Genomic DNA, 26449 nt, shown 5'->3' with positions numbered 1-26449 from the left:
TATCCAATAGTATTTTTAAGTATGCAATACTATTTTTTTTTCTTTTTTACATTCCAGTTTTGCATTAAAATATATGTGTCCCGATGGAAATGTGAAAACTGTAACATTTGAGTGTATACTGAACGGAATCATGAATAGTCATTACAGGAAGAGAGACAGGTGCTATTTGTCTGTTTTGACTATGATAGACTCTAAAATATCCATAATGGTTTAAGCATAATTATGATGTGTGTGAAAGTAAAATATATTGCACTTTATACATATATATTCTTACAAATTTATAATGTAAACAGTATTTTTTTCTGATGTTCAGGTAGTAGTTTACACCTCTGTATAAATGAAACCGTATCTCCGTCTCTCTGACCAATCAACGCTAGAATTCGGCCCGTCCAGTTCTTATGCGCCAATCAAACGACAGAGAATAAAGAGCCCGCCCACCCTCTGGCCAATCAGGTATCCGCATCGCTTAGTACTGCGTCACATCACTGCACTCGCAGATGCAAATGCGTATAATTAAAAGACTCGCGGTGTGAAATGTAGTGATGCTCCTCGTGCTTTAATTCAACGGGTGTCGATAAAAGCTGCACACACCGCTAATAAACAGATTCTGTTCAGCATTTATCTTTCCTTTGGCATTCACCCTTTGATTTCGTGTTGTTCATTTTGGACGCTTTTTGTTCATCAGGATTCATCTCACCCCTGGATATCAACCCAGCATCACACAGTGAGTAATATTCAGATTTATTCACGGACAAATTCATGTATGCAATGCTTTTAATTTATATTATCGTGTGTTTTACCAATACTCTAAGATCCCTGTATCAAATCAAAGGATGAGTGTTAATCAGTGGTCCGTTATCTACAGTTCAGCATCCCAGTGGTCCACGAGCTTCAGATATGATTTATGCTCATATACAGATGTGGTTGATTATGTTGTGTGTTATTCAAACTACTAACCAGTCAAACTGACCTAAGTTGCAACCAAATGCACAGATGAGTTTTTGGACTCTCAAGTAAATGAGCCTCTGTCCCGACTGCTTTTATTTGATTATGGACAATTATTATTATTATTATTATTATTATTATTATTACTATTATTATTATACATATATATATATATCTGATCATACATATCGATGTTTCAAATGATGGTGATGGTCTAGGTTGTTTGGGAAGTTTTTAAATTTTATTATTATTTCTTTGTCATTTTATTATTTATATATATATATATATAATAAATAAAACAATTAATTATATATAAGTATTAATTTTATAAAGACAAATTAATATGCTGTGTTATTTTTAAAAGTATTTTTACATTACATATATTTATATATTTACAAATATAAAATTACCTACATTTCAAATAAATAAAGACTTATAATAATATTACGTGTAACAGAATATATACTTGTATATAAAATAGGGACACAATAATCTACATTAATTTAAGGACGCGTGTTGTGATCAATACAAATATTCTTTGAACTAAGTCTCTGTTACTGTTCTATACTGATGCTTTGTTCCTTTTTGTTTGGATTCCAATCATAGTTTGTTTAAGGAAGAACAATCGAAGCCACTTGCCCGGGCGAGTATGAATTCTGCAATGAAATGAAGTGTGCAAAGATGTGGAATTGAGCCTGGTTTGATTCAACTGAAACAAGAAACATAATGCACAATAAAAAAAGTCAAACAGAATACACAGATCAGAACATTTGAAAGTTTTATGAATATTTTAGACTGGGTTCCTTTCAAAGTTTAGTGCTTATAACAAGATCTTCATCAGTTCCTTGTTGGTTTTGAAGTCTTCTTTGCACATATAAGCCAGAGATCAGGCAGTTTGCCAAACCATGATCTTTTAGAAGAGCTCTTTAACAGAAATTGCATTTCAGAGTCTTAGGTTAGATGATCTTACTGAATTGCTGAGCAGCAGCCCGTTTTACCTCAAACAGTTTAGAAATAGGATGGGAATATACTAGAATTCGTCATTTTCATATCACATATTGCACTTAAGTCACTGTAATATTATCTTGCGTAAAACAACCACAGGTTCAGTAGAGATTAGGAGCGCGACAGTAGCCTTACCATTTGTTTTAAACAGTTTTGGACTATTTTCACTTGTAAACAATGTTGGATCTGTGCATATTTCGCTCCTGATTCGGACGAGACAACTTTTTAATGGAGAAAGCACTATAATGGATATAGACTCAATCCATAATATTCTTATAAACACACAGCTTTTCACTTCACAAGACATTAAATGGTGGACTGGACTGTTGTGGATTATTGTGACGTTTTTATCAGCTGTTAGGACTCCCATTCTGACGGCACCCATTCACTGAGGAGGATGCATTCTTGAATGAGTGACATAATGCTCCAGTAAATTTCTCCAGATTTGTTCCTATAAAGACACTGAATACAAACTTGAATGGTCGGAGAGTTGTTTTTTTAGTTTTTGGTCAACTTTTCCTTTAAAAATCATTGGCTGGTGCTTGTGGTTGTTTATTGCATTGAAAATAGGTTAAACACATTGCATTGTGGGATACACTGCACCACGCAGTGCACTCTGGAAGTATACTGTACTATTTAGTGAATGCAGTCAATATTTTGTAGGGAAAAAGGTGCACAACATGGTGTAGTTCCAGCATCTAATTAAACAGACCATGTTAACCAGCCAAACCATTATAAACTGAAGCTAATTAATAAACCAGAAGAATATCAATATAAAACACAGCGTTACAGCAGGTGGACCTTTCGTGCTGAAGTGGCTTTTCTCTACATGATGATGTGAATTTATGGTTTCTCTCTGTTTTTTTGGCTTTGTTTAGTTTTTTGAGCTGTTAGCAAACAGCTGAATCATAAGGTCAATTAGCATGAATCATCATTTTCTTGCCTCATGGGTTGCGTGAGAGGCAGTCTCTGTAAAGAGTTTGAATGTTATACTGCTGTAGTTTATATTTTCAGTCTGTAGATTTTTTTGTACCAAATATGTCCAACATAATGTGGTAGATTTCAATGCAAATGCTAATGGAGCGGCGTTATAGCTGTACAAGTAATCTGACAAGTTTTCTCTAATCTGTGGGTTGATTTATAGTAGTTGTGCTTTCATTGTTCACGCATGACAAACTGTTTCCACTGAAGCATTGACCTTTATTGAGTGCTTTACAAGAACGAAAAAGATTTAATCTGTGGCTTTGATGATCTTCTGTCAGGCGGCCCCATCTGTACAGCAAATGAATGAGGTAATGAGAGCTGAGAGTTGAGGAAAGACGGATTACAGAAGATTTGACTTTCTAGTTTGATCTACGATCTGGGACTTTAAGACTGAAAGAAAACTGCAAATGCATCTTTCAAGGTCTGGTTCTGTGAGCGTCTGTTTTTTTAAGACTAATATCTCTCTCTCTCTCTCCCTCCCTCCCTCCCTCTCTCTCTCTCTCCCTCCCTCCCTCTCTCTCTCTCTCTCTCTCTCTCTCTCTCTGTGTGTCATCAAAGACTAGAATACCCAAGACGTGTCACTCCTATAGTTTTGATTGGGGAAAAATGCAACTCTAAATATTGCCGCTCAATCGCAGGAAGCCCCGCCTTCTGAATAAAAGAGCCAATGGGTAAAGTCATCGTGTCACTGCAGCTGTCGTTAGAAGCGTCCGGTTGCTCCTATGACTGCGCATGCTCACTGACTGATCTAGCCTGAGAAATAAGCTTTTTATAACACGATTTGAGCAAGAGTAAGACCATTTATGAAACAGTTGTTGTCAGAGTTCTTTGGTGATTTCAAATATGAAATTTAAATCGCAAACTTAGTGAACAATTTTAGAGAATTTGATGTTTCCCCATTCAAAGAGATAGGAGTTTTTTCCATCCGTTTATAATACTTTTATTAAATATATTTTTCTTAGAAACTGAAGCAATAAACGTATGTATAAAAAGTATTTGTCTCTCCAAAAAAAAAAAAAAAAAAACCTTCACAGTGTGCTTATATTCACCTACTAATACCTATAACATTTTCAAATAATATTTTTTCACTTCAACCCTGTTATTTGACGTGCGTTTTGATGTTACATTTTAATTTGGAAACAAAAAACAACTTTTGTTTAATTAGATGTGTGTGTATTTTTTTTGCGCAGTTAAAACGAGTCGAACTGGGGAAACTTCTGTTTATTTTTAGCTTATTTGTGCATGTTAAACAGAACACAACCTGAGCAGATTACTAAAAGATTTGTAAAAGAAGATTTGAGTTGTAAATGACAGGATGCTGGGAACGTTTCCTCTTGTGGGCTTTGCACCGGGAGTCATTTTAGTGTTTTGTTTTGTTGTTGTGAATGTATGGTAATAGCTAATAACCTCATATTCTTTGAAAACATATTGAATCAGAGCCAATTGTCTATGTATTTGAGTCTTCGCAGGGGTCGGATACGAGCAGAAATGTCTGCAAATTGAGTCAATGATTCCTATGTGAATGAAGGTCTAGTCTTATGAGCTCAAACGTTTAATGAATTAACAAAGGGATGCTGGCGTAATGAGAAAATGTAAAGGGTCTGTTGTAATGCTTTTAAATATTTCAACAGGGCCCTGCCTGCAATACAACAGTTTGTGTGTGTGTGTGTGTGTGAGAGAGAGAGAGAGAGAGAGTTACAGTTTCATTCTGTTTAAATGGTGGTTTAATATCAATATATGTAATATTCAGTCACTATATTAAATGGCAAAGTCTGAAAAAACATGAAATGGGGGTCCATGAGTTCGGAAAGTCTTATTAGTCGAATCACTTTCATATGAGCTAGTATTTTTTTTCATATGAGTGCAGCTATTTATCTTGTTCAGTTTATTTAACGTAAATATAAAAAAAAAACATTTAAATATTTAAACATTTAAAATTTAAACATTTTTATTTTTAATTTGTATTATTATTATTATTTATTTATTTTATTATATTATATTATATTATTTATTTCATTGTTTAATAAGACACTGGTTGTTGTTTATTAAACGTTTAGCTTTTATTTACATGGTTTCATTTAAATCTATTTTTGTGTATTTTTTACATTTTATGTTAAATTTATATTACCACATTTCTAATAATTTTTAATTTGTTATTTATTTTAATTTGTATTCTTGTACTGTTTTTATATTTTAATTTGGTATTATTATTATTATTATTTAGCTATAATTTTATTTTGTCTGTTGAATCAGAGACCGGTAAGCTGCTTATTAACTGCTAAAACTCACTCAATCATTTAGCTTTTACCAGTGTTTCAAAATAAGAAGGAAATTCAGATCAATTCACCAGACAGGGTTTCCCGTAGAGTATGAGGACTTGATTCATGTCTGGACTTGGATTTGTGTGCACACGTGTGGGCTCTTATCACAGCAGGAGTTGCTTTATTGTCAGAGGGAATATCTTAAAGATGATTGGTGGCAACCGTGGCATTTATTGATTAATTGCAGGTTTGGTCCTTCATAAGATCTGTCATTTACAGTGAATATGTTTTGATATTTAACAGTTGATTGATGTGATTGTTGTGTGTCTGTTATAAATATGAAAACGTTCTTTTGCTACAGGTCTCAAAGCACACTGTGAGGCTTGTAAAGAAAGGAAGCTAAACATACAGGTGGATTTCATCTATATAGCAAGCTTCGTTTGCAAATATGTAGTGATCTGCTGCTCTGATAACTTTCCATTTGTTGGAGTTGTGTGAGTGATATTATTTGGTGTCATTATACTGAATGTCCACCAGAGAGAGGCAGAACTTTACTAAAGACTGCCTTTAGGTACTTTTACCTCACCTTCTGTGGATGGAGTTTTTAAAGTGTTTACTTTAAAACTTGAAATTTTAACCATAAAATTAATAAATGCAAAAAAAGTGTTTAATTAAAATGATTTTAAATCAATTCAAATAAACTATTTTATTAAATTTTAATTTAACAAAAATATAGTTAATTGAAATGTGTTTAATAAATTTAAGTTTAGCTCATTTTATGTAATGAAAAAGTATTGAATAAATCTGTATTGATTTTATAATCAAATTTATTTAAAAAAATGCAATTTTTAAAATTTTTAATGAAATTAATATGCAAGGAATAAATCATCTTCATTTATTTACATTTTGGTTTCACAAAAATATATTAAATTCAGTTGTAATAATTGAATTGTATTGTATTGATTTTTAAGAAATACATTTTTATTAAATTTATAATTTTAGAATGAATAAGAATCTGCATTTTTTATTAATATATTATTTTTTTAATTAATAATGCAATTTAATATATATATATATATATATATATATATATATATATATATATATACTTATTTCAATGAGAATTAACATTTCTTTAAATAACATTTCATTTAAATTTAATAAAGTAAAAATAAAAATAGTCTTCAGTTGCATGTTGATGCTGTAAGGTAAATGTTGTTCTAAAAAAATATTGAATTTAAAATAATTTAATAAAATTGTCATTTTAATCTTATTTTAAAAAAATTTATAATGCAAATTTAAATTTGATTAATTTTATAAAAAGGTGACAAACATTGCATCAATTGCATGTTGATACTGTAAGTTAAATGCTGTTCTAAATTATATATATATATATATATATATATATATATATATATAACGTAATTTTTTTTGTTTGTTTTGATTAGAATAATTTTAAAAAGGGCGACTATTAAGAATAAGAACTGGCAAAGAACAGTTATTAGTCTTCAGTTGTTGATAACTGTAAGGTAAATGGTGTTCTGAAAAGAAAACAGACGTCTGAAATGACAGTAACACGAGGGAGTGTCTAGTCGAGTTCCCTCTCGTTCCCTCCGTCTCAGCCCTCACTCCTGTTGAAGTTGACTTCAGCGAGAGAGATCGTGTTTGTGGTTAGTGTACGGTGGCATGGCACAGAGTCAGAGCTGCTCTCAAAGCATGGGAGCGTATTACTGCCTCGTTCACAGGAGGTTCAAGAGAAGACGCAAAAAACGATCCAAACGCAAAGGTAAAGCCTTTCATTGTAAACGTGTTATTTGCAAATGTTTATGTAAACGTTTGCCTTTTGTTTGACACATGCTTTTTCTAAGTTTGTTCGATTGTTTGAACTACATAAAACTGGAATCTACAAAAAATGTAAATAAAAACAATAAGAAAAAATATTGACAGATTTTTGTATTTTGAGTAGATTTAATTTCTGTTTGCACAAATTATTGTTAGTATTAATATCATTTGCATTGCTTTTATTTGCAACTTATCAATGCCAAGATATAGTTAAACAATTTTTACGATCTTGGAAAATTTGGAAATGTTTTGTAAATTTGAAAGGCTGGAACAGTAATTATATATAAATGTTATAATTTTACATTTAGTTTTTCTTTGGTTAATAAAGTTATTGCACAGCAGACATAATATAGAGTTGAGCATGCTCGATTTCTGTTTGTACAATGCATTGTCGTGTTTGCTAGCATTATTTCTGATACTTTTTCGCCATCATTTCTGGCTGCTGTGTTGTAGCTATCAAGCGTTATTTTTAAAAGCTCGTACTGTTTCTCTCTCTCTCTGAGACTGTCGTGTCGGTGCTGAAGGCAGCCAATCCAGTCCAGCGCCGCCGCCAGTCAAAGATGAGCACCTGAGTTATTGATCAAATTAAAGATTTTATCATTCACTTCTTTAGTAAACAGATAACCTTTTAATTCACTTCTGCAGAATCGTGATGCTCTGATGGACGCTGCTCATTTGGAGCCAACAGTCTCTTAAAATTGCTGGATGGAGGTCTTGATAAGCAGTTGTTTTAGTTTAATACAAACCTTCTCTCTTGGTTTGATCTTGCTTTTATCCCATAATCCCCTTTACAATGGGCATCCTTTGTGGTTGAGTAATTCATTTTGCAGCTTTCTAGTTGATAAGTGTTATAAAGCAGTGATGAGAGTTGTAAGAAGTGTAAATAATAATAATAATAATAATAAATGGGAATATATAAAAACAATATATATATATATATATATATATATATATCATTTATTAATATTTATTGGTTAATAATAATATATAATACTTCATTCATATTTATTGTTTGTTGCTTTATTATTATTATTATTGTGAGGGAGAAAGAATGGAGAAATGTTTAGAAAACAGAACCTATTTATGAAAGATTATGGGAATTTCATATTTCAGTAATAATTTTGTTGTTGTTGTTTTTGATATTTTCAAATTGTAAAGGCGAATTGAATGAATAAGTTTAATAGTCATTTTTTTTAAAGAAATTGACTCATTTATATTTATTAATATATTTGTAAATTGCATCTAGTATAAATTTATATAATAATGATAAATAAAAAATATGATAAAGGTTGTTATTATTATTATTAATTTAATTATTTTACTTTTTTAAAATAAGAAGTACATTCTTTTTTTTTTTTTTTTTTAGAAACGCAGCTCAATTTTATTATTATTGTTATTATTATTATTATTATTATTATTATTATTATTTTCTCAGTTTAATGCTGTCTAGGAATAAATCTGCAGTGGAAAATAATCCTCAAGCAAGGATTACAAACTTTCTTGCATCAGCTGGGTGAAAATACACACACACACACACACACACACACAAATGCCGACTTATTTTCTTATGGATGCCTATTGATTTTTGAACAGAAATGGGGCACAGCAAATTAGATAAACATGGTTACTAATAGGGGTTTCTACACCCCTGTGCCATCGTCTCTCATGCTCAAACATGGAGATAAAAAAAAACCATTTCCTCCAGACCAAGTGTAATGGAGTGAAGTCCTGGGGGTGGACTGTGAGTTTAATCTACTGGAGGGGGAAATAAATTCAGCTTTAGCTCAAGCGGTTCAGGTTTGACCAGCCGTGTCCAGCCCACCTGTCTCTCACTTTCACTCGCTCTCACTCTTTCTCTTCTTTCTGATGGACTTGGCGATAGATCTGTCACTGTTGCATGTGGTCTGGTCTGGAGCTTTGCTGATAAAGTCAGTTATCTATTCACCTGTTCTCACCTGTGCTTGCTGCTTCATCTGTTAGGAATAATGGGGGCTTTTCACATTTTTAGAAGTTTACTTCTAGTTCAAACAAACATTAAAATTCATGTTGTTTACTCACCCTTGAGTCGTTCCAAACCTGCATGAATGACTGACTTCTGCAGAACACAAAAGAAGATATTTTAAACAATGTTCTATCTGTTTTGGTCCATATAATGGAAGTCAGTGGGGTCCAAAACAACATAACATTGGATCCCATTGACGAAAAAAAAAAAAAACTAACACGTTTTTGTAAATTAGTAACAAATTTCTGTTCTTTTTTTTCTGAATTTCGGACTCAATATAAACTCGATGGGAAAAAATGCAACTTTCTTCTGTCTTAGTATGGCTGACTCCATTTTTCTAGCTCCTTCTATCACTGTTGGTGTGTGTGTCTCAGCTCATGTGTTAAATAATGAAATCACTTGATTGGCTTTACGTATTGACACACAGCCCTGCTGCCGCCCGCAGAGTCCCTACGGAGTCAACACTATACAAATGCTGTCATAAAAATTTGACAGGTCCTTTGGAGAAGACAAGGCAGTACTGGCAGCTGCTAATTGTCTGAAAGATGGCAAGCTTTATTTGATCAACTCTGATGCTAAAGCCTGTGTCTACTAAATTATTTAGTAACTACATGTTTTGGCTTTTCCCCCACAGGGATCATCAGCACCACAATGAATGAAGGTAGGCAGAATGTCTTAAGTGTCTGTTAAAAATATTGTTAGTTGAATTTTCACGTGTTTTTAAACGATATTTGCAAATGTAAATCCTTTTGATGTGTTTTCAAAGTCAACTGGTATGCATTTTATTGTTTAAAGAAGCATAAAAGTGCTCTTTTAAGTCTTGCAGTGTTGATTTCAGGTGGAAATGGTTTCTTTGAGTAGAAACTTCTGTGTCACTTGCGGGACCAAAAGGAAAAGACATTTTCAAACAGGTTTTCCGAACACTGTCATTGCCTGATATTAATCAGTCAAACAGATGCCGTGCCCCAAACTAACACCATTGGTTGAGCCCATGTTGAACAGATCAGGATCTTAAAACAGACCAATGTTTGGGGCTCTGTTAGTCGCACTTACCTTTAATCCAAGAAATCTTGTAGTAAGCATATTCGTGGACTGTAATACCTTACAGGCTGACACTGAAAGTTTGTTTCTTTACATTTGGAGTGAATCACACCAAATGTCTTTCTCAGTCTGCACAAGAACAGAATAAAACATGCACCCCAACACACACACCTTTCTCTGTCCAGATCTCTTTCCGTCCCTTTCTGCATTTCTTCTGCTCTCCCTTTGGTCTCTCTCACTCCTGTAGTGTCTCCTGATGAGCTGGACGGTCGTAGAGCTGAGCTATTGCTCACGTTTAGGCTTCGTCACTCAGAAAGACCCGCTGTGCATTTGAAGCCATCTGCTCTCCGTGGTCCTGAATTCATCTTTCTTAGCTCACAGCTCTCCATGGTGCTGAACAACAGTGGCATTTAATGCACTTTTGATTGATAAATTAGCCAACATCACCCACCATTCAGCTTTCAGATTTATCAAGCTTCTCAGGCTTGTTTATCACAGAAAATATTCAAAATATTTTGTGAATGTTGCTACAGAGGTGTGGCAAAGCATGAGAATGAATGTTCTCTTGATTTTTGAGCAAAAAGTGATTGTTAAATACCATCTGCTATTCAGCTTTCCTTTTTGATGCTTTTTCTAATTGGTATGACCTCAGTTTTTAAGTATGTTCAAGTATTAAATCCAATAAACAGAACTGTTCCTCACCAACAGACGTTTAATTCCTCTAAACTGTTTTCTGTTCACACTCAAGCTTAGGCTCGAGTGCTAAAAGTGACGGTTTTCTCAAAGTGTGCTCTGCCTGTCTCTTTCACTGATTCATTGGGGAATATTAGCATTTAATTGGGCAATAATTGCACCTGCACATTAGATGTCCCCCATCATTAAAGCTGGTTAATTAGCCTCATTAAGGAAGTAGACGGAGGGTGTAAGTGGAAACAGATGACTTCAGTAAGCAGAAATCATGATTGGAGATGAATTTTAAATGGTCTTGGCTTCTCTGCATTAGGAGCCAGTGGGCGGCCCAGGGGGCAGCAGAAGCTCTGCTATCTGGATGTGGATGAAGAGAAACGCACGAGTGAGTGTTCTGTCGTTTTTCCATATCTACCTCCTTCTCTTTGGAAATTCACATGTGGATAACAAAAAATATTTCAGTTTCAACAATGTTTTGATTTATGCATTATTGAAAAGTGACAAAAAAAATAGCTTCATTTGACATAGATGAAAACCACAACCTAGACAGAACTATGAAAAGCCCTTGGCGACCCAAAAGGAATAGGGCAGGTCTCTAGTGGAAGTCAACCAAGGCCTTCAATGATGCCCAAGAAGCACAGGAAAACACAAGAGCCAGTTTTGGCTACAATGCTGTACTGCAACTGAACAAGATTATACAAAGTACAAAGTATCATGTCTGTAGACTCTATTGACAAGATTGTCCCAAACCGACATCTGAGATTGATTTTCTGGTAGCACTTTCTTTATCAGTTGTTTCTGTATGTCTGCTCTCTCTCTTTCAATTTATATTTCCTGAGCACCAAATGGAGTAACTTGTCAAGCTTTTACTGCAGGATGTTATAAATGAGAATTTACAATCATTTCCATCAACTTTGGCAACTGGATGATATGATGTTCTTTGCAGTAGTTTGCAGTTGTTCTTTAGTAAGGGTGAAAATGACACATTCTTTATTTAATAATACAGTCAAAAAATATATATTTGGGGGAAAGGATCTGGATTCCCAGGAAAATGTAGGTATTTACAATTAATTTTTCTATCTAAATAATGGAAAAACTGAAAGTTTAGTATTCAATTTGTTCTTTTATGTTAACAAGGCAATTTGCTGTCAATCTAAGTCTATAGCTAAAAAAAATAATTATGAAAGCAATATTAATATTTTTAAACCATATTAATATAATCATAATGTAAAATGTTTTTGACTAAACCTGCTTTTAGGATGCTATCATTTCAATCCAGTTACAAAGTGAGATGAAACAATCCCTAAATTTACATTTACAAGGTCCTGCATGGAAGGCATTGTAAGTTACTCTCTCTGGACATCACAGGTTCGTGTAGCATGGACGTTAAAGAAAACCGCAACCTGGACAACTTCTCCTCCAAAGAAGTGCTGGTGGTGGGGCCTCACTTAGCTAATGGAAACGCTCGGGGATTGAGCAGGAAGCGCCCTCTGGAGGAGGGCAACAAAGCTCACGGGCATTCCAAATTCCGGCCCAAGAAGCGCAGGAAACCGCAAGGGCCAGTCTTGCCGAAAAATGCTCTCATGCAACTGAACGAAATCAAACCGGGAGTGCAGTACAAACTTCTGTCTCAGACGGGGCCTGTACATGCACCTATGTTCATTATGACCATTGAGGTTAATGGACAGTTATTTGAGGGCTCAGGCCCAACGAAGAAAAAAGCCAAATTGGATGCAGCCGAAAAAGCACTACGCTCTTTCGTTCAGTTTCCCAATGCATCCGAAGCTCACCTCGCGATGGGCCGTACGTTGACCGTTAACACAGACTTCACCTCAGATCAAGCAGATTTCCCAGACATGCTATTTAATGGATTTGAGACACCCGCACCACCTGAAGACCCCTTCTACCTGAGTCTTGGCAGCAATGGGTCTCTTTGCTCCCTAAATGGATTTCATTTGCCTGTGGTGCTGAAAAACAACAACGTTGCTCCTCTCCAACTACCCCCTGCACTCACAACGCCCCCTACAGGCAGTGGCAAAAACGCTGTCATGATCCTAAATGAGCTTCGGCCAGGTCTGAAGTATGAGTTTGTGGCTGAGAGCGGTGAAAGCCATGCCAAGAACTTTACAATGGCAGTTACCGTAGATAGTCAGATGTTCCAAGGCTCTGGACGGAATAAAAAGCTGGCGAAAGTGAGGGCGGCCCAAGCGGCTCTGTCAGGGCTTTTTAACATGCAACTGGACCAGACACCGTCCCGTCAGCCAATCCCCAGAGAGGGACTTCAGCTACACCTGCCTCAGGTGAGAACTGTGTACCTCATCTTTTAATAGGGGTTGTTGTTTACAGTACTTTCTCTTTGACATAATCAAAGCACTGGCCATTGACATACTGCATTTGTCTCTCTTATGAAACAATCACATTTTTATATATAAAAATATGTTGTTATATGTTTATGTTTCCTACATTCACAGTTTTTCCCCCATGCTAACACTAGGTGTTAACTGTCTAAGTGGTCATTGTTTGGTCAAAATGGCATCATATAGTGGACTAAGTTTAGGCTACGATGAACATAACTATGTCATAAATGAATTCAGTTTCTATATGGCCACATACAGAGGAACTCTCTCACATTTGATCAAGCTTGATATTGAAAAAGCAATTTAAATGCGATTAAATGCTATGCTTCAGTAGCTTTGCTTAGCTATCGTTTGTCCTTTATTAAGCTCCTGCCAGTCTTCATTTAACAATTTTAATTAAATCAGAACCTACACACGAACGTTTCAGTTGGATTTCAAATGAACTCAATCATTAAACCTTTAATCGGTGCGCCAGTGTACATGGCATTATTTACACATTAGTTAATCCTGTTCATAATCCCTCCCATTCCCTCTTCATAACAACCAAAGTGAATAAACAGAATCTTAATTAAAATCGGAAACAGTAGCACTTCTCAAACAGGAAAAAACACATTGCTCTTACCATTCTGTCTAAACAGATCTTTCACAAAAGGTCCGTGTCAGTTCATTTCTTTTGTGTTCGAGCATTTGCCATTCTGTCAACCATTTTCAAATGGATACATGTTCTGTCTTTAAAAGCATAAATTTAATGTATCCTTGGAATTTATTCTGTTGTAACAGTTTCATCGTTGCTGATTAGCTAGGTGACATGCTAGCACAGTTACTAGCAGTATACAGTTGTTTGTACAGTTATGGTTGTGGGTTCTTCAGGTCCTTGCGGATGCTGTTTCTCGTTTAGTTGTGGAAAAGTTCAGTGAGCTGACGGATAACTTCACGTCTCCACATGCACGGCGGAAAGTCCTTGCGGGTGTTGTCATGACAACTGGTGAGCACAATACATACTTTTGACTGGAACACTGAATTAGGTGCTATTTGGCTAAATCACGCTGACTGTTTTATCAGGTACGGATGTGAAGGATGCTCAGGTAATATGCGTCACCACGGGAACCAAGTGTATAAATGGGGAGTACATGAGTGATCGAGGACTGGCCCTTAACGACTGCCACGCTGAGATCATCGCACGTCGCTCCCTCATCAGATACCTGTACAGTCAGCTGGAATACTTCCTCAGGTGAAACTGAGGCAATTATAGATTTTTAATCATACTAATTTTAAATTGTATCATGTAACGACTGTCAGTTTAAAGGTGTCATAGAATGCAAAAATCACTTTTATAAGGTGTTTGAACATGAGCAGTTCCAGACTCAAAATCCCGCCCATTTGTGACGCTCTCTGCCCTGTTAGCATATACACAGCCCTGAGTGAGAAGCAGCAGTCCGCCATTACTGTTCTCTTGCTGTAGCTGCTGGAGAGATGTCAGCGCCATAAGAGACATTAAAAGTGTCGTGTGTTGGGATGCACCAACGAACATAGGTGTCTCCATAGACAGCAGAGGACACGGTGGTTAAATTTCATTTTCGAAGGAACTGTCCCAGAAACAGAAAAAAACAGAAAAGTCCTATACTTTGTGCTAAAATTTTTCATCGGACTGCCTCACAAACAAGAGTCAGTTCAGCGATGAAGTTGTGCAAAGATTGCTTCTGAAAGGGATCGATACCAACGCTTCGTGCACAAACGTCCAGACTCAAAAGTAAGCATCAGAACATTTTGTTTTCTAAAAGAGCTTCTTGGCTCGCTGTAAGGCTAATGTTGCTAAAGCTACCATTGTCTCTGACTGTTTTTACTAATGCTGCCTACATGTGCTACCAAAATGATCGTAAATAGGAATGTGGTAGTTAAAAATTGTGTTTGGAAGCAATGTGTGAGATCTGTAAAACGGTCACCAGCAGTTAAACCTTAATACCGGTGGTATGCCCGCGAGCATGAGCTCTTGAAACTCCGCACTCGTCTAAGAAGGGAGCAGGGTTGCCAGGTTTTCGCAACAAAACCCTCCCAATTGCTACTCAAGACTAGTCCTATCGCGTTTTGAGGATGGTTCCCTGCTAAATTTCACATGACCGGGGTTGATTCAACCCATGGACATGAAAAGCAACCTGCAGCAACAGTGTTAAAGTAGCCCAAATCCACATGAAAAAAAAAGGGAGATTGGAACACCAGCTTATTTTCATTTAAAGGGGACATCCACATAAACAGAGTTTTGGCTCATACCCTAAAAGTGGCAATTTCAAGAAGCTATAAATTATCTGTGGGGTATTTTGAGATCAAATTTATCATACACTCTCTGGGGACATCAGTGAACAATTTTAAATATTTTATCAATGCATTCTATAGCACCTTTAATGTTATTTAATAATAATTATATATTAATAAATAATAGTAATTATAATAAAATGTATTATTGTTTGGGTGGTAGCAATACTGTCTAATTGTCCTTTATTTTATAATCATTGACAAATTATTCATATTAGCTTGTGGATATGTAAGATTATTTTTGGATCAATTTCTCAGATGCCGATTTGATGTGAATTGATGTGGACATGGATATGCCTGTGTAATCAATTAGACATGACCTTTCTTCGCTGTGAAATAATAAATGACAGATTTGATGAGATGGGTGTCAGGCCAAGGACCTGTTTTAAATTATAGACATTTCAAAGCCCTCCTAATTGTCTGTTGACATCACAGATCTCACAAGTGTGTGTGTGTGTTTTCTCTTTAGCGACAGCACTGAGGAACATGAGAAATCCATATTCAGATGGTGTAGTGAACATGGCTACCGGCTAAAAGACGATATTCAGTTCCATCTGTACATCAGCACATCGCCCTGTGGTGATGCCCGGATCTTTTCCCCTCACGAGGCTGGTGCCGAGGGTATGTGAATTATGATGGATGGATGGATTTGCTAATTTTGTTGTTGTATGCCACAATAAAATAAGGATCATTTTTTACAAAGTAGTAAACTAAATTCTAGCTCGCTCTTTTTAGACCAGGGTGACCGACATCCAAACCGCAAAGCCCGCGGACAACTGCGAACCAAGATAGAGTCTGGAGAAGGGACAATACCAGTTCGTACGAGTAACACCATTCAGACCTGGGACGGAGTGTTGCAGGGAGAACGACTGCTAACCATGTCGTGTAGTGACAAGATTGCCAGGTATGATGCTGTCAGTGGAGGACTTAAAGGGTTACTCCACCCCAAAATAAAAATTTTGTCATTAATCACTTACCCCATGTCGTTCCAAACCCGTAAAAGCTATGTTAGTCTTCGTAACACAATTTAAGATATTTTGGATGAAAACCGGGAGGCTCTTTCCACCTCACTGTAGCACCATTTTGGAGAATATGAGCTTTACACAGGCAGTGTACGCTCTTCTGTGTCAGCCGTGCCACAAGGATACACTGTTTTCTTTCAAATCAAGCGTAAATACATGCAGAAAACGTATTCTTGTGGCGCGGCTGACACAGAAGAGCATAAGTTGCATGCATACAGCTCAGATTCTCCAAAATGGCACACGATTTTTGTTTTATTCGCTTACAAAATGTATTATTGTCACTTCATAGTATTATGGTTGAACCACTGATGGCAGATTGACTATTTTGACGATGTCTTTTAATACTTTTCTGAACCTTGACAGTATAATTTACTATTTGATTATTATTATTATATTTTTAAGTAGATCTAAAACATGGTTGAAGCTTGGATATTTAAGAGAAAAAAAGCGTGGTGACACTTCTCCTTGATCTGCTCGATGTGGAATGCTTCCTAAGACCGTCTTACTTTTTTCCTCACACTCCACCCACCCCCACCACCTTTAACGAGTCCCTCTCGTTAGCATTCCGCCGCCTGCATCCATCAGCACTCCGAAAGAAGCTGCCTTCCTGGCTCTGAAACCCCAATCACTTCAGCTGCTCTAGGGTGCTCCCTAGAGCAGGGGCATTGAGTCCCTGATTAGGGCTCTGATTATGGTCTCTAAAAACAGCCTTCCCACTGAGGGAAGCCTGCTGCCACAAGCACATCCGCATGGATGCCAAGAAACCCACTCCAGTTAAATGCAATCATTATCATCCAACTGTGAGCTGAGGCTTTTTGTGAGCTCAGATCTCATGCATCACTTCTGAACGATTTGGAGAAATCACAGTGATTGAGATTAGAGAACCCAGGTGTTTATTATGGTTGCTGTAAATATGACTGTGTGCGAATGCACTCTCTTGAGAGCAGCATGTTGTTTTATTCCTTCATGGTACGGTTTGTAACGTGGCATAAGTTTCATGATGTATGTCCTCAGGGGGCAACTCCTTTTTCCCGCATGCAACCAATGACGTTGTTTCCTTCTGTGCACACCTGTACTTCTCAAACATCTGTGGTTTTCTTATTCCCTCTGTAGATGGAACATGATCGGAGTGCAGGGGTCTCTTCTGAGTCACTTTACAGAACCCATCTATTTCTCCAGTTTAATTTTGGGAAGTCTGTACCACGCAGACCATCTTTCCAGAGCCGTGTACCAGCGCATTGCAGACATGGATGATTTGCCCAAACCATTTGCTCTCAACAGACCTCTTCTTAGTGGTAAAACAACTCAAATGAATTACTGATTGGATGAGTTTTCTTAGCTCTTTGCCCAGCCATGTCTGTTACATCCCTCCTCTGCAGGTATTAGTAACACAGAAGCAAGGCAACCTGGGAAAGCTCCCAACTTCAGCGTCAACTGGACAGTCGGAGATCAGGGTTTGGAGATCATTAATGCCACCACAGGAAAAGATGATCTCGGAAGACCGTCTCACCTCTGTAAACACGCCCTTTATAGTCGCTGGGTCGGTCTACATGCCAAGGTGAAGCATTTCTGTAAAGTTGGATGATGGTTTATGGATAAATCATAACTAACTCAGGTTTTTTTTTTACATATATATATAAATATGGTAACTTATCCCTTTATATCTCTCAGCTCAGTGAAACTCTACGGATCCAAGGATCCTGCCAAGGCTCCTACCACGACGCAAAACAAGCAGCAGTGGAATATCACAATGCCAAACAGACTCTCTTCAAAGCTTTCTACAAAGCGGGACTTGGAGCATGGGTTGAAAAACCCATCGAACAAGACCAGTTTTCCCTTACCTCTTAAGATAAACCGAGAGAAAAGGATTGTCGACAAGAGATCTTTTGTACATCTGCATGGAATGCAAGGTTTTAATCCAATCTCCATAGTTGTTATATTTTTGCCTTTGTTATTACTAAAAATTGCATGGTTTCTTTTATCTGTTAAAAACAGGGTTGTGTTCACTCCAAAAATGGCTTGGTTAAAAAAAAAAAAAACAGCTGAAAACTTGGTGCTAGGTAAAAGGTGGACAGTACCTTGCACTAAACCAAACCAGGTGACTTTCACGGTTCTGGCTTAATTTTACCTTCAGAATCATCACTGTCTTCACTCCAGGCCCGGACTGGCCATTGGGAGCACCGGGAGCACCCGGTGGCCTGGCGATTAAATTGGCCTGCTGCCAGCCAGCTTTTATATATATATATATATATATTACTACCTTTTAACAGAGATCTTTTTCGAATTTGTCATTCAGTACAATTAATAATAATAAATAAAATCATGAATCTTTTAGTCTTGTCTGGCAAGGCTACGATTCGAATTTACTCCTCAGCCAAACGGTTAAACAGAAAATGTGAGCAACACGCGATGATGGAGAGAAAACAGCCAGGTGGAGCAGAAAGGGAAAGAACAAAGAAGAAAAAAGCACTACAAGAAGCAGCAAAATGTTGTTCAGGGCTTCAAGTGCAGGTCAGTTTCATCTGTAAATACTGTACTTTTTTCTTCGTTAACTTAGTATTGAACTGAAAATACTGACTCACTCAAAATACTGTATGCTAAAGGAGATTAAAATTATTTAGTGTAAAGTTACATTAGTAATTTAACAGACAAATATTAACATTTTATATGGTATTGGGAGCAGGGAGTCAGTAGTGATAGTGCAGACATCAACAAAAAAAATAATGCAATAACATTTTATTAGACAATTTAGAAAATTACACACACACACATATATATATTTAAGTTTTAGTTTAAATTTCCAATAAGACTAGTACTCCTCTTTACTTAGTGTATGAGGCTGATGATCCTGGTGGAAGGGAAAGACAGATAGATCTTAGGGAAAATGAAGAGAAGGAAAAGGGAAATGAGGGTACCATTCAAGAGAAAGCCTTTAACTATTTTGTACGGCCCCAGCCTAAGGATTTAGACCATTTCTTTCGCTACCATCCACAGCAAAGACCAAAACAGGCCATTCCTAACATCTTCTACAGCAAAGACAAAATAAACAGGAAGTGGTTGACATACTGTGAAGAGTCACACTCTTTATACTGTTCCATTTGTCTGGCATTTGCCAAACCCTCAGCTAGTGATAGTTCATTTATCAAAGGTGGAATGAGTGCATGGAAGCATGTTCATCAAAGGATTGCTGAGCATGAAGGGAGCAAGATCCACAGAGAGAGTGCAGAGGCCTGTTTTCTCAGGGCAAACAAGGGAGATATAGGTAGTCTACTGACAGAAAAACAGATATCAGCACATCGAGATCAAGTAAGGAAGAAGCGTCAGGTCATGGAACGTGTGATTAATGTCATCAAGGTCATTGGTGAGTGTGGCCTTAGTTACCGTGGTGATGAACACGAGAGTGCTTATTCCTTAGAAGACGACTTTAGATCATGGAAATTTTTTAGAATTAATACTGCTGCTGAGCAAATATGATGCCTGTCTGCAAGGACATGTCAGTGAATGCGTTGAAAAAAGTAAAAAGCTGCATGGAGGTGGACGTAAAGGAAGAGGATCCCTTGTGACTTTGCTGTCAAAGACAACAGTGAACAAAGTCATTAGTGTTATCAGTCTCTTAATCCAACAAAGCATTGCTGAAGAAGTTAAGGAAGCTGGAATGTATTCAGTACAATTGGACACAACACAAGATTTGACATCGAAGAATCAATGTGCAATTGTACTCAGATATTTGACCAATGTCATCAATGAGAAACTAATTGCAGTAATCGACTATCAGTCCTCTACTATAGAAAATCTTGTTGTTTTGCTGAAAAAGTTTTGGAAAAAATTGGCATTGACATCAAGAAATGCATTGGCAACACAACAGATGGGGCTGCAAACATGCAAGGGCAGGGATTTTCTGCACTTCTCAAACAAGAGGCGCCATGTTTGGTGTTATGCACATATTCTTAACCTTGTGTTGGCAGACACAACTGGAATTGTACGTAGTGTCAAGTCCATCACTTTTCTCCCTGCTAAATGACATTGCCACATTCATACGCGAGTCCTACAAACGCATGAAAGTGTGGGAGGAGGTCAGTGAGGACAGGAGACACAGACGTATTGCTCAAATAGGAGAAACACTGTGGTGGTCCAAAGACCAAGCACTACGCAAAGTTTTTGGACATTTTGGAAATCCTGAGGAGGCACTTTTCATTGACCTTGTTACCACCATGGCGAAGATGGAGAAAGACAACACAATGCAGCCGACTGTGAAAGTGAAAGCCAGAGGTTACATGGAGGCATTACTCAGATAAGAAACCATACTCACAGCGCAGATTTTCCTTCGAATATTTGCTCAAACTACACCACTGTCAAAGTACCTTCAGACGAGTGGCATGGACTTGCTAACTGCTCAACGCATGGTAATGGGAACTGAAGACCACTTGAAAAGGTTCGGCCGGGATTTTGAAGCAGTTAAAAACGCAGCAGATACATTTGTACAGTGGGCAAACAGCAATCTACAGGAGGAAGATTATTGTGACTTTGAAGTTCAAACTGCCCTCCCAGAAACAGACAAAGAAAAAAGACAGCCATGCCAGGTGAAATGGCAGAGGATGAGCCACTTTCAGATTCTTTGAAAGAATACGGAGTCAAAGTCCACAACGTCATTATGGACACTGTCCAAGAAAGCATCTACCACCGATACACAGCAAGTGCAGGTCTGTGTTCAGATTTTGCTTGCATGGATCCTAAACATTTTGCTGAAATACAAAAAAATGGGCTCCCAAAATCCACTCTACTGGAACTTAGCAAATTTTTGATCAACTTTGATGATCGTGCCACAGTGGAGACAATTTGGCAACACATTGGGAAAGGCTGAAGATGTCTACTTTGGATAGCTATAGTGTAAAGACAGTGAAGGAGCTCTCAGGAGAAGATGCCAACCTTTCAGGTGCTGATGAGGGCTTGGAGTTGGTGAGCGCAGTTTGTTCAACTTGCAAAAACTGTGCAATATGTTGCCATATCCTGCTGTCTAAATACAACCTTCTCACTGATGCATCATGTCATTAGACTGGGCTACAAATTTTTGTTGACATTGTCTGTGACACAAGTAGCCTGTGAAAGAAGCTTCTCCACACTGAAGCTTGTGAAGAACAGACTTAGGACCTCTATTAATCAGGAACACCTTGAGGCCTTCATGTTAATGTCAACAGAGAGGGAGATACTTGTTGGAATTGACATTGACAAGATTGATAAAGTTGCTGAGAGCTGCGAAGCCTTACGCAACCTGCTGACCTTCTAAGCAAACACTTTTGTTTAACCTCTCTTCTGCAGTTTATACACATTTAAGAGTGAGAAGTAGAGAGGTAGTAACAGCTTTGGACTTCTAGAGTAAATGCTTGTAAAACGTTATGTGCAGACCCATTTGATATTAGGACTGCTTTACTTCTAGGTTGGTTGTTTATGTTTTTATGTTATGGTCATACTGTGAAATAAATGTAATTTAGGGAAAAAAATAGGGTTGTCCGTGTTTTTTAATTTTATTTGGGTGCATAGGATGGCCTGGATGGGTGTAGGATTTCCCGGCCTGAAATTGTGTCCCAGTCCGGCCCTGCTTCACTCCAATTAAATAATCTAAGACTCACTACAGAAGATTTCTCAGTCTAACAAACCTTAATTTGAGAGGAGAGGAGACGAAACTGATCTCTATTATGGTTGCTATACACCAGCAGCGTGGCTCATACAAAAATAAACAACATTGTGAAAATACTTTGAGATGCGCAATACAAAATGTACTGATAGACATATCTGGTATATAAGAAAAACATCTGATACCGATAGTTGGTACTTCTAGTAACAGTGGTGGTACTGTGATTTTAGACACCTTTTTAAACACCCTAATATACATTACAACTTCAAATGCATTTTTTTTTTACATTTAGCTAACTTAAGGTGCTTAAATAACAGTCAAGCTGTGATAAGTAAGGGATACTGCATACTGCTGGGATTCAGACAGACCATGGTATAAAGAAAATTAAGTGCTATTAACAAGCCTCCCATTGATAGGACATAATTAGCTGTTTAAATAATAAGCCGATTTCTATTAACTCCAATAGTTACAAATACAGGCCAACAGCAGTAATTGCTAAAAACAAAATAAAATTAAATAAATAAGCTAAAAATAATCCAACAAAATGACCCAACAGGCTTTGGGTAAAGTGAAAACCCAGTGTTTTTTTGCTTGCTTGATTTTTAATAGTTATAAATGTATTTTTTATGTACGTGTTTTTGTCTAAAACCACAAGTTCTTGTTTATTATTAAGAATGTGATGCCATTTTATTGAAAACAATAAAGACTGCATTGTATCATCAGAAATCTAAATTAATCAGATTGCAATTGGGGAAGATTTGTTTCGTAAAAAACTAAAAACTAAAAAGGTTTGATCATCAGTGATTTTTCAGTCATTGTAATTATGTAAACACTAATTTATGTGCATTTGTGTTCCTGTTTGCATGTTCTCCATGAAAGAACACAGGACCGTACGGTGTTCCATTCATCACTTTACAATTTAGAAGGGTGCTTTGTAGCCGTAGTGCACGAATGTCAAAGCACTAATGTGAACTTCACAGTGCTTCGACTCAACAGTCTATGCTGCATTATGTCACCAAAGTGACTGAGAGCAACATTTAGGACCAGGCCGTTATTATTTAGTTTGTCTTAGCTCAGCAGGAGCTCTAGAATCATTGCAAACTCTAGAACTCAACCTAGTTTTGTGGAGAGCTTGTCCTGGAAAATTTCCATGATGTCACTGTGTTCTGCCATTCAGGATGCTCTTTGTTGTCTGAGTCCTGCTTGAATTCGTTCTGAACTGGTTCAAGAAGTTGCTTTAAGTGCTGCATCTAAGCAAAGACTCGAAAGCTGCATGAGTATTCACATGAGAAGAAAAGTATAAAGGGAACCGTACTGTAAGAAAATAAAATGAACACACTTTTTGTGGATATCATTCTCTTTGATTTTGGTCTGTCGAACTTTTGTTTCATGTTTTCTAACATTCCCCCATTTCTCTTATAATCCTGAAAGTTGTACTTCATTTCCAAAAAACTGTATTTTGTGCAATTGCATTGACTTTTGAGGGCTTGAACGTTTTTTTAAATACCCAAACAATTTAACAGACTTGGTGAGGGATTAAAAACACATGATCAGTATTCTGTGCGTTCTTAAGAACAAAAGAGTGGATTTGTTTCTTGAATTCAAATTCCACTAAATTATGATCTTTTGTTTACCTGCAATAGCGACATGCAAAAAGAAGCGATTAGCAGTGTGATAATCGCAGTGACTAGAGGAAAATAGTGTTTATCTGAGCTTGTTGTGCCGGATTGGTCTTTGAACAATGGCACTTTCAGCTAAAGTGCTTTTATCCGTGCCTCCTTTAATTCACATTCTAGAGTGTTTCCCCTCTTTTTCTCTGTTTACATTACCATTAATCGGTTTGAGGGCTGACGCCTTTGTTTCACTAAAGACTGCAAGAACTTTTAAAAGCAAAACATTCAGGAGTTTCTGGCCTCAGTCATAAACCCTGGATTTATGGTTTTATCAACTTTTAAAAGGGAGAAAAAAAAGACTTTTACAAAACTTAATCAATTAGTCGATTATTTGTCCAGTTTGTGTCGTTTCGCTGATTCTGTTCACCTCTAAATGTGATCGGAACTTGATAGGAAAGGTAGCTATAATTATTGGTGTCTTTTGGGGGGCATTAAATATTCCACCAGACCTTTGTAGGGTGGTGTCAACATTATTGTTTCATATGACTGAATCAGCCTGAATGAAAGTCAAATCATCTTAACTAAGTGTATGCAAGTCATTTCATTGCAAAGGTAGTTTTGCAAAGGAATATTTTCCCATATAATATGTGACCCTGGACGTTTATTAGGATCTGACAGTATTTGACCAAGATACAACTACTTGAAAATTCTAAAACTGAGGGTGCAAAAGAAAATCTAAATACTGAGAAAACTGCCATTGAAGCTGTCCAAATGAAGTTCTTTAGCGATGCATATTACTAACCAAAAATAATAATAAAAAGTTTTTATATATTTAGGGGTAGGAAATTTACAAAATATCTTCATGGAACATGATTTTTACTCAATATCCGAATGATTTTGAAAAATCTATGATTTTGACTTTTTTTTTGGCCATTGCTAAGAATATACCCCAGCGACTTAAGACTTATAAAAAAAAATTATAAATGCAACACTTTTAGTTTTTGCCCCCATTTTTCATGAGCTGATCTCAAAGATCTAAGACTTGTTCTATGTACACCAAAGAACATTTCTCTCAAATATTGTTCAGAAATCTGTCTAAATCTGTGTTAGTGAGCACTTCTCCCTTTGCCGAGATAATCCATCCACCTCACAGGTGTGGCATATCAAGATGCTGATATGCCACATCCAATGGTGGTCAGACCAGATGCTGACTGGTTTTCGAAACTAACACAGATTGGTGAACAATATTTAAATAAGCCTTTTGTTTACATAGAAAAAATCTTAGATCTTTGAAAAATGGGGGCAAAAACAAGTGTTGTGGTTATATTTTGTTCAGTGTACATCTTAAACTAGAGTTCATACAGGATTTTTCAGAGGAATATTCTCAAGCAGTTAATTTCTTTCTTTTCCCATTCGTATGAAAGTAAAGAAATGGTTTCTGATAATCTGTGCAAACCTGTGGTTTACTATTCACATCTGTCCCACTTCTTCCCATGGTGCAGTGAGAGAATGTGGGTTTGGGCCATATCAGCTCTCCACACCTGTGCAAGGTGAGAGAGGAATATAATCCAGGCATGGATTTGCCTCATCTCTGCGCTTCACAGAAACCTGAACAAACAAAATAAAGTAACCTTATCTGCCATCAAAACTTAAAAAGACTTTTACCAACTTTAAGCACCATCTTTAACTTCAGGTATCTTCCAGTGTGGGAAAAGGAAGCTGCCCTCTGTTGTGCAAAGCGTGTGGATGTATTATCGGTTTAGGGATGAAACGAGAGATTTGAGATTTACGGATGATTTTCAGAGTTCGATCAGACTCAAGGTTAGGCAGGATTAGCGTTAGACGCCTTTCAAGGCTTCCAGCTTCAACCTTTATCTCCAAATTGCCTTTCAGGAGGTTAAGTGTGAAAATGCCCTTGTCATTGGAGTCAAAGATGTGCGTCTCACTCTTAAGCTGTTTTTGTTAAGTGTAATTTCAAGGCATTGTGTGCTATCACAACATGTCAGTTATTTCAGTTGCCAAATTGCCAAAGCGAGATAAGATGATTTGAAGTGTGGAAAAAACATGTCAGGGGCTTTTGGAGGAAAGCATTTTAACTCAAAGAAAATTGACTCGAGTACTAAAATCTCTGAGAAAGCACACAAGTTTACATTTTGGATGGACATCTCATAATTTTTGTTTCTTTTACCTTAAGTAAACATGCTAATTATATATATATATATATTACATTATATATATTAGTTGTGATCATTTCAGAATGCAACAACATATGACATTGCATTCAAGTCTCAAATGTGGTTGCATTCAGTTTTCTTGCCTTACTCAAGCTCTAGATGTGTTACACCAAATCAGTGCTGAAAGAACTGTTGTGATAACCTATTGATTTGCAAGTGTCTTTAATCCATTAACCTCTGCACCTGGTTTCATTTGTCACAGCTCGTTTATTTGTTTGATTTGCCGCCATTAAACTACTTAATGGACCTTCCGGGCCTTTTAATGTCAACAGATGGGAGAACAGACACCAGAGCATCTTTCCTGAGTTAACAGAGCATCAACAGTGAATCTTTCACCTGATCTGGTGCTGAAAACGTGACCTACCTGCAGTGAAGAAACGTGCTTCTGAGAATGTGGAATCTAACATAAATAACGTTAGTAGCTGACTAAGTTATTAGCTGTGCAATTTGTGGACTTCATTGTTAATGACGCATTTATTTTATTAAATTTTTATTAATTTATGTAATCTGCAAA

The 26449-nt window shown here is 36.8% G+C and overlaps 1 protein-coding gene and 1 long non-coding RNA gene across 3 annotated transcripts; one reads left to right on the top strand and one right to left on the bottom strand.

Annotated features, from left to right (window-relative positions):
* Positions 1-484: 484 nt before the first annotated feature.
* On the top strand, positions 485-18579 carry LOC132131647 (double-stranded RNA-specific editase 1-like). Of its 2 annotated transcripts, none has more exons than XM_059543707.1 (11): positions 485-724; positions 9674-9700; positions 11084-11152; positions 12136-13067; positions 13995-14109; positions 14187-14355; positions 15904-16055; positions 16170-16338; positions 17570-17751; positions 17836-18014; positions 18128-18579. In XM_059543707.1, the coding sequence occupies exons 2-11, from the start codon at positions 9691-9693 to the stop codon at positions 18302-18304; spliced, it is 2154 nt and encodes a 717-aa protein (XP_059399690.1). In that variant the 5' UTR covers positions 485-724; positions 9674-9690; the 3' UTR covers positions 18305-18579. The 2 variants fall into 2 exon arrangements, with proteins under 2 accessions (XP_059399690.1, XP_059399689.1); XM_059543706.1 differs by lacking the exon at positions 485-724 and adding an exon at positions 6867-6981.
* LOC132131648 (uncharacterized) lies at positions 7568-26353 on the bottom strand. Its single transcript, XR_009428911.1, has 4 exons — positions 26300-26353; positions 25169-25309; positions 9096-9132; positions 7568-7605 (listed from the first exon to the last, which is right to left on the bottom strand). It is a non-coding gene; the product is annotated as an uncharacterized LOC132131648 (long non-coding RNA).
* Between the last annotated feature and the right edge of the window lie 96 nt (positions 26354-26449).

The sequence above is a fragment of the Carassius carassius genome, chromosome 48 (genome assembly GCF_963082965.1).
Source record: "Carassius carassius chromosome 48, fCarCar2.1, whole genome shotgun sequence".
Classification (NCBI taxonomy): domain Eukaryota; kingdom Metazoa; phylum Chordata; class Actinopteri; order Cypriniformes; family Cyprinidae; genus Carassius; species Carassius carassius.
This window is presented reverse-complemented; position numbering and strand designations above follow the sequence as displayed.

What these genes read in the sequence shown, in the direction of transcription:
- LOC132131647 (XM_059543706.1), top strand. Translation starts at nt 6,882, where the DNA reads ATGGCACAGAGTCAGAGCTGCTCTCAAAGCATGGGAGCGTATTACTGC. An exon ending in TCACGAGGCTGGTGCCGAGG is followed by an intron (nt 16,056 to 16,169) that starts GTATGTGAATTA and finishes CGCTCTTTTTAG; the next exon opens with ACCAGGGTGACCGACATCCA. An exon ending in TGTAGTGACAAGATTGCCAG is followed by an intron (nt 16,339 to 17,569) that starts GTATGATGCTGT and finishes TTCCCTCTGTAG; the next exon opens with ATGGAACATGATCGGAGTGC.